General features: G+C 31.5%; 1 protein-coding gene across 6 annotated transcripts; it reads right to left on the reverse strand.

Moving 5' to 3' along the window:
• Positions 1-410: 410 nt before the first annotated feature.
• Positions 411-10,461, reverse strand: LOC134245132 (DNA damage-regulated autophagy modulator protein 1-like). 6 transcript variants are annotated; one of them, XM_062727395.1, is made up of 10 exons: positions 10,357-10,378; positions 9,915-10,011; positions 8,830-9,046; positions 7,066-7,119; positions 6,793-6,860; positions 6,120-6,268; positions 4,984-5,194; positions 4,704-4,762; positions 4,352-4,537; positions 411-2,936 (listed from the first exon to the last, which is right to left on the reverse strand). In XM_062727395.1, exons 3-10 carry the CDS (start codon positions 8,919-8,921, stop codon positions 2,889-2,891), a joined length of 867 nt encoding a protein of 288 aa, XP_062583379.1. In that variant the 5' UTR covers positions 8,922-9,046; positions 9,915-10,011; positions 10,357-10,378; the 3' UTR covers positions 411-2,888. The 6 variants fall into 6 exon arrangements, 4 of the variants coding, with proteins under 4 accessions (XP_062583379.1, XP_062583378.1, XP_062583380.1 ...); XR_009987356.1 differs by lacking the exons at positions 9,915-10,011; positions 10,357-10,378 and having other exon boundaries at positions 411-2,783; positions 2,823-2,936; positions 8,830-9,128; XR_009987357.1 differs by lacking the exons at positions 9,915-10,011; positions 10,357-10,378 and having other exon boundaries at positions 411-761; positions 800-2,936; positions 8,830-9,128.
• Positions 10,462-12,018: the final 1,557 nt, after the last annotated feature.

Genomic DNA, 12,018 nt, shown 5'->3' on the forward strand with positions numbered 1-12,018 from the left:
ACAGACCAAGTTTATACCAAATATAAGTGCTCTTGGCCTTTCATATTGTGACCACAATATCAACAAGAGGCCCAGGGGCCACAGCGCTCACCTGAGCACATCGGCTAGGAAAAAGCACATACTTTGTAGCAAGTTTGGTTGAAATTGGCCCAGTGGTTCTTGAGAAGAAGATGAAAATGTGAAAAGTTTACAGCAACGACGACAACGACAGACAACGGACAAATTTTGATCAGAAAAGCTCACTTGAGCCTTTGGCTCAGGTGAGCTAATAAGCTAGAAAAACTCATTATCATAACTTGTACAGCAAAATCTATAACAGGACTAAGTCTTACAATGTAATTTGTTTTCATCTGACGGACAATCATCCCAAATTAATGTCCTTCACTATTATGACAAAAATCAAGTCCACATTCTAGTAACAAAATGTATATTTATTTGACAATACATGAATTTTACACATGTATACAATTATTTACCTAAGGCCAACAATAATGAGCTTAACAGCAACAGTTTGGATAAATAAGACTCTGCTTTGGGATGGGCAGATTTCTTCAAACATAACAATGGTTTATTAATAATACAAAAAATTAAAAATTCCAATAAATAGTCACAAGTTTGTATGATGTGTCTATCAGTGGTTCTTTTTTGGGTAAAATGGTACAAACAAGAACTAGTACTGTATTGTTAAAAAAAAAAGGAATAAAAAAGTTCCCATCACCCAGTTAAATCCTTTCACAAATTCTAGAAATAATTATGATCACCTACTCATTCAAACATATAAATGGATCAAAAAGTACACATCCTAAATAAATCATGTTAATAACAGACACAATTTCTGTAGGATACTGCACAGCTCAATAAAAATAATGTGCTAAAAATAGGGAGTATAGAGATTCCATTGTTTAAATCAGATGCTCATGGACATAATCAGGAAATTATCTCTGTTTTATTCTCTAAGACATTAAAAACTATGTCTTCTGTCATTTATTGAAAAAAATATATAATTCCATAACCTGCATGAACACAGAGAAATACAACATTTCATCTAGAGGTGGAGCACTTACTATTATTGATAATAAAACTTTGTGTGACAGCAAATCCCTGCATTATTTCAAAACCAATAGAACTTACCAGATCTTCACAAAAAGTACAGAGGTGTGAAAGGGAAATAACTTGTGAGGAAAAACATTAAAATCAAGTAAAAGCAAAGTTATCTTTTATTAATAAAGTTTAAATTAATTTCTTTTTTCATTTGAGCAATGCTTGACAGATAAATTTAATATATAAAAATATTTGATAGATTTTACAATACCCAGTATTCAGAATTATAAAAATACTCTTTTTAACATAATTAGAGAATACTCTTTATGTTCAAAGCTAAACAAATCTGTAGTATGAAAATGCAGCAGCATAAAAAAGACAACACAGTCATGTATAAATATAGGAACCAATATGTAGAAATTCTATGAAAAAATTCACAACCATTCAATACACTTTCCTGCCATCTTCACTCACAAAAAAAAAAACAGTATTATTCCATATCTTTAATTTACAAACACAGCTATAGTACTCTATGAACATGCAATGCTGATCTGAAATTTTTATACGGATACAAATACAAACACTGATTTTTAAAATATACGAAAATTTATTTAAAACATTAATATCTAATGACTTCTGCTGGGACTAATTGTTACCCAAATCATCATCAAAATAAAAAAAAAAAAAAAAGCAAACTATTTTACCCACATTTTCTTCTATATACATGTACCTGTGTGTGCAGACATTTGATTATAATTAAGCTTTATCTGCATGCACATACTTAACAGTTCATGACAGTTTATTTGTATTAATTTATTTAAAAAAACAACTTTGTTTTAGAATGCCATATTTGTTTCTTCACCTCTAATTATTTCTATCACTGCAAATATTTGGTTTTGAAAGCTTGGATGTGCAAATGAAATTATTAAAACAATTCCAGTTAAATCCAGTAGCACCAATAGTACATGTAATATGGTGGTAGCCATTACAACATACAGTGCAGTACACAATTAAGGCAGTAAAGCTTGTCATTTTGGTTTCAATAACAGCATTTGATTCTGCAAACAAGGTGGTCACAAAAATCATACCACAAGGGATGAAAAAAAATATTTTAAAGATGATACATGTACACAAAACATGAAACACTTTATATACAATGATTAAGACACATATGTACCTGACATTAAATGGTAATCCAGTATAAAAATTTTACAAGGAAAAAATATTAAAAAGTTAGTATTCACTGAAAAAATAATATAATTATTCTCAACATTGCATGTCAGACATATTTACAAGTATTGTAAAAAAAAAAACCAAATTGAAAAATATCATGGATTTTATAAAGCTCATACAAGGATTAATTTTAACAAAATGAAATATACCTGAAAGTTTAAAACATGTAGATACTTAGAAAATCTGTACATACATCACTAACACCACTGTTACTTGATCTTCAATCATATAACAACTTATACTAGATCAGCACCAGTAACTCAATATACAACTCAAGATTTTTAAGCTTGGCAAAAGAAGTACTCATCTAACTTTTATTTCACTTATGAAAATGTAAAATTATGCAAATTATTAAATTAACAAATGCAAACTAACTAACAAGCATTGAGCTGTTTTCACATGTAAATGTGAAGTAAAATAATTTTTAATAAAATTTTCTGTGTTAACAAATGGTTCAATTTGATTTTGTAGTAACTTATGTTAACTTCAGATAAAACTCTCTGTGAGGACTCTGTACTGACTACCACAGAGAGAAGTATCAGATTAACAACTGGATGTTTAAATCAATGCTGTCTTTGATTAGAAAATGTTGGGACTATAGTTCTCTGTACCTTCTACACTTTTTCTGGTCCAGTTAAACTTGATCTGTCATTCATTTCATGCTGAAAAATTGAAAAGAAGAAATTTTCTAGTAGCTATAATTATCAGAAAAAATAAACAAATGATATAGATACTGGTAGTTGAATAATGGGTACTGGTACATTTTTATCCTTTTAACTGACCACTGTTAAAAATTCAAAAGCAAATTTAAGCGTGCATCAACACTGGACAATTTGATGAAGACATAATTATACATATACTGTGCATTGATTAAATATCAGCACTAAATTACAAAGTACTAGTAATACAGACATGACTTCATGCTTTTTTAGTGTTCTGTTAAGTAATATAATACATATATTACAAAGGGAGTTAAAAGGGTCTACCAGAAAAAAAAATATATTCATGTGTTTGATATATGTTGGGAGAAAACTTACTCTTATGGCCAGTTTATTTACAGTAATAAAGATTCATGTAAACGCATAATAAAAAGTCATTATGAATTACAGTCATGCCAGTATATTCTTAATTCTAAAACATGAACCAAAACCAACAAGGAGCTTCCTACTGCTGTTCACAAAAGACAAATAATCAGCACATGCCATCTATGAATGGTGAATTAAAGTGAATAAGCATATATAAATTATGTTGTCATTTAGAATTAGTTTCTAGCTGATATACTTCAAAGTTCAATGCTATGATCATTCCTTGAGAATTTGACATTAACATTTTATCATGCATATTTTGACCACAATTGGTCATACTACTTTCAATGCTTAATTACTTACACTATTTGATTATACCTGCTATTAGAATAATTGAAAAATTGAAAATCATTTTATTAGGAATGTGCAAAGGGCCACTTGTATATACAGCATTTTCATTGTGCATACATATATAATATATAGGCCTATATATACATGTATATTTAATGTTCACCCACCCACCTATATGTCCCACTAAATTAATTAGCAGTGCTGCTGACTATAATTAGTACCCTGGTACTATGTTTTATAGCTGGAAGCATTAAATACTACAAAGCCGATCAGGAATGTCTGCTTCTAAATTTCCCAGAAAATAGCCCGAAGACATGTATGATGAAAAAGCAATGTAAAATATACTCTGTTTGTACTTATTTTAGAAAATTTAGAATTTAGGACAGAGGACATATACTGCTTCTAACTAGAATCATACTTTAGTTTTCATAAATATAAACACAGAAAGAAATGAGACGTTAATCCTACCAATTAAGCACACACACCATAATGGTCCATTTTTGTGGTTACAAAATCAATTTTAAAGTATATACTATAATTATATTGATCTGGCAATAATTTAATCTTCATATTCTTAACAGCTGATTCTTATTTTTGAAATAAATATACTGGTACATGTAGTATTGTATTGTTGTAGAAATGCCTGAAAATTTATAGTTGTTATGTAAATGTTTAACAATTTCACAATGTAGATGGATTACCTGATCTGCATCTCCATTGGATACTGGGCCGCACTTTCTGTCTTTTCCTTTGTCCAAGGTGACTTTCACTTTGATGTCCTTCAAACGTTTGAAGCCAGGGATGAAGGTCAGTACAAAAAACATAATTGAGAATGCGAGCAGCCATTCCGTCGTTGTGGACAACAAAAACACACCACGTAACGTATCCTACAATCATACAATGAATAATCTAAAGTTGAAGCTATTGTTTTTTTAAAAGCTTTGTAATTTATATTGTTTTTAAACACCAATAAAAGATACAACAAATACCCACAAAAAGTACACTTGAAGTACTGGTGCAATGAGCTTTAAAATACATAAAAAACTGTCTTACCCATTTTGTCCCCATGTTTGCTTTTCTTTGTAATTTATATGTTGTCTTTGACACAGAAACTTGGTAAATTAAGGAAACAATAAAAAAAAATTCAGTGTATAGTTTACTGTAATCCAATTATTGTTTACATTATTTAGTGGTAATGTTTATTCCTGATTTGTCACATCAAGTGATTTTGTCAATTCATCAAACTTGTGAGCAAATAACCTTTTTTATTTTTTAATTTTCATCCTAAGAATCTACAGTAATTTTACTTGTTTTACTTCAGAATTAAGGATACACAAGATGAGCAGAATGGTGGAAGCTGCGCTGTTGAGGATTTGGAATATCCAGATGAAGAAGCGGACTGCCCTCCAAACTTTGCCGTCTTGTGTCTTCTGTGCCACATGTCTAAGTTTCCAGGTGATGACGGTCTGTAACCATAGATACACTATGGCAATTACAAAACACAAGAATGCACCAAAGTAATGGGGTGGCTTCATTACATCCACCTGTCAAAAATATGTATAAATAATTAAATATGCATCATGGATTAACCAATAGGAATTTCTTTTGCATACCTGTATGTTTCATATTACATGTAGTTGTTTGATTTAGTACAGGAAGTTATAATCCACTGAACAAAATAATCAAATAACATGCAAATTGACCGAAAATTTATGTCAAAAAACTTCAGCAAGTTAACATTGCAGATAACTGTATAAGCTGAAGAATTAACACCTAATCATCTTTACTCAGTTTGTTACAGGCTGACAACCTGCCTCACATGTTACACTACAATGTAATAAAATTCAGATCTATATTTGGACTTTTGCATCCTTGTGATCCAAACATTTTTGTTGTGTAGATTTGAAAGATAAACAATCTGGTTTTACTGCCTTTTCCAACCCTGTTCTACATCCATCTTCTTACTTGCTACAGAGTTTTTGACTGCACACATAGCTTTTGAAAGACATGAATTTTACAAGAGTTATTTCCCTTTAAATGTCATGTGGGACGACACATTAAACTGTCATTCAGGCAACAGACTTGTTAAAACAGTTTTTCTAGGAAAAATATACATTTGTTAAAGCCCTCTTTCGTTAGTTATCTTAAGAGTGTAAATGTTTTCTTTATATATTCCATCCATGATTAATATAACGACCTTGTTTACAAATACAACTTTAATCTTCTTAGGCTAAATATTGTCTGACATAATTCACCAAATTTTTAGGCAGTTATTTTCAAACCAAATTGTCTACTGATTTTTCTGTTTATGACAAGGGGCTTACAGCAGATGTGACAGGTCAACAGAGGATGCCCACTCCTTCATGGCACCTGATCCTGCATCTGATTTCAGAGGTCTAGAAACCTAAGAGATTTAATATATTAGTACATTTGAAAATTTGATTTAGCTAAAATAGTGAAATTGTTTACCTGAAAACATCCAACAAGCAGAAGTCCAAAGGAAGAAATCAGCCCCAGGACAAGGCCAGCAATGTTAGTGTCCGTCCATCTCTTGTTCATTTTCTTCTCACGAAAAACCTCTTTAACAAACAGAAATCGCATTTCTGCATTTGCAGCAACTGTCAAAAAAAATATTTTAAAGTAAGGCAGTGAGTTAAGTACATTTGTCAAAAATTCAAGAACAAAGTCAAGCAGATAATCAAAATATAAAATAATACCCCTCCCTCCCAAAGCTTCTTTAAAAGTAATTCATTATTTTGATAAAAGAATTCAATTTTATTAGTTGTAATTTATTAAAACAATAATCAATTAATATTCTTTGCACCCAAAAAATGGCAATATGAAATGTGAAATAAATCACCATACATTATCAATCAAGAAGTCTTACATGTAGCTATGTGTGAAATTGATTAATTCAAGAGTCATTCCAAGAGCTACGTTTACAACAGTAATGGTTTAATTCTTCAATGCGAGTTTTAACTTTTGCTTTTGAGGTTGCACTCATAAAATGTTTGTGACATTAGAATAAAATCCTCCATTTAACCTTATGAGCTCCCTGTCCTTGATATAGTGTACTCAGTGCTTAAGTTTTCCATTTTTAAAAGAAAAATACAATATGTGTTAATATAACGTTAAGACTTACGCATAATTGCGGTGACTGCTATTGAAAAAGTGAATATTCCTCTCTCTGGAACTTGCACCCCTGTATAACTATAAAACAGAAAATAATATGGGAGTATAATGTCTGTCATCAGAAATGCGATTTTACAAAACAAAATATATTTTAGTATTCAAACACATTCACATGTTTACATAATTTTATCATAGTCACACTAGACATATGTATATGTAAAAGATTCAAATATCAAACAATTATAAGCACAGGTAATTATGCACTGGTAGTAAAGAGGCTTACCTGATGTATGGGAAATTTGGGAAGGTGTGATTAAGGGCCACAGCAATGCCATACCTGTAAATACAAAGATAATAACAGAACTCTTCAGAGAGGTCAAATCAAATTTAATACTTGTTGAACATTTAAGTATGACTATAAAGTTTTTATTTTTTGTCTACATACAGGCTTGGCACAATAATATGTGTGTAACATGGAAAGGAGAATTCGAAGATACTGTAAACCAATTATCATTCACGTCATCTTTTATTTGCAATTCTTCGGTTTGATCCATCTGAGGCTACTAATGTTTGCCACGGGCAACATTCTACATAAAACATAGGTGAATATTTGGTTTGCCAGAAGAAATATTCAGAGTAAATGAAGGTTGCAAATCTTGCAGATATTTCTCACTCACAAAAAAAATATATTTTACAGTATATAGCTGGATCAAAAATCAAACCCCAGACCCTTGTTAGACTGTATCATACATATATCACTAGTCAAGTGCTCTTTTAACTAACCTATCGAGCCAATACATTTTATATCTCCCTCCTTAATTTGACCTAGACCCTCAAAGACATAACCCAAGTTCTTATGACTCTGGTAGGACTATTTCTTCATTTACTTGTAAGTCATGGGATGGTAAACAGTACCACATCTGTAAGGGGAAAGGAGGAAATGTATGGCTGGACTGGAAATTGAACCCAGACCCCTGCATCGCCAGTCAGGTGTTGTGATAACTGAGCGATCCAGGGTGATATCCACAGCCCAAACCATTACATTCCTCCCTCCTGAAATGGCCTTTTTCCCTCTGACCAGTGCTAACACAGCTTTATAAAGCACACCTGCTCAATGTACTAAATAATTTTCACTACAAAAAATTCTTTATTTCAATTAAATTTTAGCATAGGACATTGTATGATGAGTAATTTACTTATTTACAGTTATCTTCTGTTAACCCAATTTTCATTATTTATATACAGAAACACTTAATTTCTTCTGAATTAATCTATGTAAAAATCCAAGTGTTTCACTGGATTATCCAGGAAAACTCGAAATATAATTTACATCATACTTCTAAAAATTAACAAACTGCATTGTGCTACAATTTATTGATTATAACAACATTGTGTCACATGTTCTTTAATTTTGCATATGAACACAAGCGACTGAACAATGTGCAGTGAGATGTAATATATGTCCTGCTTCAAGGGTAAAATTTGAAAGTACTTCAAAACTTCATTTACTATTGTTCATAAAACTGTTACTGCTAAAATTGTGTTTCTTCCTTGTTCTAAAAAATGCTGAATATTTCTTTTCAAAATGTTTACCCCTTTTTTTTCCTTATTTTTTATGTTTCATGGGATGTTTATACCCAGTTTATTTCAAGCAGAGAAGTAATTGAAACAAAAATAGACTCCTCTGGGCTGTAGTTACTTTAATCGTATCTACCAAGTTAATAGACAGATGAAAATAAACACAAGTTAACATGTTCCTCAGAACATCTCTTGGTCTTTCTTCCTCATGCATGCTCCTTTTTAAGCTAATTATCATTTCAAATACAGTAAAACTTGGTTATAATGAAGTCACTGACCACTAAGATCTATGAAATTACTTCGCTATATCCATAATATGTTATATCCGTTTAAGGAATTTCGTTAAATTTATATAACTGGGGATCCAAGATAACTTCACTATATCCGTGAATTTCCAATATCTGTGTTCGTACCGAATGAGTTTTACTGTAGTAATGATAATTTCACAGGTAAAGATCAAAATACTTACGTTGTTGTCATGGAAACAAATAACCAACCAAGAGTGAAAATTGGCAGAAGCCACATATAGCGCCCCAGGCACCAACTGGCCGCCAAAAACATCTTAACCTCTATTTAAAAGTTGTAATAGGTATTTGTAATTTTTCTTCCTCCTGTTTTCAAGGATTGAGTTACAGTTAGATAAACTGCTACTTGATCTTCAGCAATTCCAATACAGAATTACATTCCTGTTAAAATAAAAGACAAAAAAGATAATAAATTCATTACAATTTCCAATATCGAGCAGAAGAAACAATTTTAAAAAAAATTTCTTTCAGGTCTTTCTCTATTACTCGCAATCCTTATATATATTAAGTATAAATAGAAAACACACTCTCAGGAAACAGTAATTGAGATTAGGAGAGGGGGTTTCCGTTCTCTCTGACTGATGACACAACTTCAAAGGAAATGTGAGATAGATCTCGATTTCTATTAAGTACGGTATAGTACACACGTTTGTGAGCTTGTGTGAACTGAGCCAGAACCTGAGAGCAAACATTAACTACGAGAAACCAAAATACTTAAATATATTTTAATGAAATGGTTTCTATAGCTTTTCATAAAATACACTTAGAATACTCTTTAATGACGAAACATGTTTTTTTGGTGTTTATGTTCATCATAACAGAGTCTGTATCTTTAAAACTTAAAAAAAGATTTAAGCAAGCATGCACATTTGAATAAGCCTACATATATGTTATGTTTTTGGGAGGATTGATAAATAACTTGTAACTACTGAAGTATGGGTTGAATGATAGTATAATCATGAAAATATCTTCACCTAGGTCACGATATTGGGATAAGAAGCAACTGCAAGTGTTTTTATGCAGTGATCTACAGATAATTGGCAATAATTTTGAGTTAATTTTATACTTGTTTACTCAAGTTTAATTTTTTTATATTTAACGGTACCAGACATTTGATGAATCGCAATATATGAATACAGAAAATAAGTTCTTTGAGTTCTATTGATGTCATTGGTAAATAAAAGCAATTAGGCGTGCGTCGATTTACTGAAGCAGAAACACACAAAATATATTTTCTTATGGGCCACACCAGTAATAAACAAATAAATGCCAATTATGCCTCAGGTAGCATAACTGTCACTTCCTCGAATCTCCCCGTCTGACTAAAGTTATATTTCGTCAGACTTCTAAAAATAGATCTATTAGATCGATTACGAGATTGAATGGCTACTGTCTAACCTAAAATGAAAATAGACAAGATAATTGAAGATATATCAAATTTGTTTAGGCCTATTTTATGTAGATATGTTATGAATTTAAACTATGACTGAAATACCTAAAATACGATGTTGATACAGGCTACATATTTAAAGAGAAGAAAACAATAATTAGGCCATTCACTTGATTCAGTTACGAGTATAGCGTTAGCATACCTGGCTTACCAGTTTTCTGGGTCACGGCAACAGGTAAAGTGTGCGATTAGTCTTTGTTTTTCCCTCCACTTGTAAATAATTGTATAGATTTTGACTTACCTGAGCTTATGTATGTCGATCTACCACCCCCTCACTAGTTCCGATTCTCTCTGCCTACGGGAATTCCCTGACTAATAAAAATGTAAGAGCAGATAACTCTGTCGAGAACTTCGCGAAAATCCTTGCAATCTCCTCTGCAGAGTTGTCCCCCTCTACAGCCAGTTCAGTTTTTTTTTTTATTTCTGAGTATGATAATACTACACGCACTCGTGTCTGTAATAAAGATTTTCAATCCATGGTATAATAATTAAATATTTTTACTAAACGTCACGGTGGGTTAAAAATTAAGAAATAAGTGCCCATGTGACTCCTAGACTGACGGATGATTGTATCTTCGGATCCTTCATCGGGACTAAAATGTTTAAACAATCAATTCAAGTGTAAACGATCAAAGATTTTTTTGAAAGATTTCTTTTTGATAATTCACTTAAAATCAAATATGGAAATTACAACCAGCATTAAATCTTAAATGCCCATTGAAACATGACAAATCGGGATCATGCAGATCACAGGAGGGATCAAGTGTCATGGAAAAGTAAGCGTCCCCTTTCGACCTTTCACAACTGTCGTAACCATGTTCTTTGTCCTGATCGAAAAAAAAAAAACGAAACGTGAAAAAATTGAGATAATTTCATCCATAATGAAAAAAAGGCGAAGATGACGAACAGTGAATGACCTAAAAAAAAATCAATGAAGTAATACAAATATGTAAAGAGGACAGAAAACACGAATTCCTGGAAATTCCAGAGATAAGATCAAGTGCCTAGGATGGAGATCTATCCCTTGGACACTCCTGCCATGAGCCATATATGTATTATTTGATCAGGTATATTCCGTGGTCAATTATTATTTTTCAGTTGCCGAGATAACTTCAGTTCTATTATGGATTATGTTAAAGATTATGCCAGACGTTGGACTAAATATGAAGGAGAATGCCATATCACCTTGTTAAAATGGATAACGTGTTTTAGAAACATATGTTTGGTTCTAGAAACAAGGCAAGTAACAATTTTCTTTTCGTTTGTAATTTCAAAAAAACATTGAATTTGATTTTGGAAATCCAACTTATACTCACAGCTCATTTTCTAATGCTGAAATTTTTTAATTTCACATTTCTGCCTTTAATACATGTAACCTCAGTCATCCTAGGTGAGTTTGCTCCATCCTACCTGTACTGAATCTCTAAATATCATTAAAAAAAACCCTTGTAAGCAAAGGTACATAGCCATGATAGCTGGCTCTACCAAATGCTCTATTTAATCCTCTCAGAAATATTAACTGCTCTAAGGGAGAAACTTCAGAAGTACATGTAGTGTGCTACAGCATATTCTAGGAATGGTGTAAACCTCTGATTCTGAAAACATAAAAGAAACCTTTAGAAATTCAAAATCTCTTAAATTTTTCATGGCAGTTACATCACAACTTACGAATTTTCTACACTTTATACCGCAATTCCTCGCAATAAATTTAAAAACTAGCCTAAGGCTTTTTGATAGATCATAAACATCTGTATGTATAATAAAATGAAACTAAAAAAATTTTCATGTCTTGTGATTGGTCATGAAAAATATTTCTTTATAAATCACTATTATTCAGCAGACATGTATTCTGAAGTTGATATTTAAAGGATGATCGAGTTCCTCATTGACTGCATCTATGTAG

The sequence above is a fragment of the Saccostrea cucullata genome, unplaced genomic scaffold, assembly GCF_032062105.1.
Source record: "Saccostrea cucullata isolate Sc308-1 unplaced genomic scaffold, CSIRO_AGI_Scuc_v1 ctg53, whole genome shotgun sequence".
Lineage (NCBI taxonomy): Eukaryota > Metazoa > Mollusca > Bivalvia > Ostreida > Ostreidae > Saccostrea > Saccostrea cuccullata.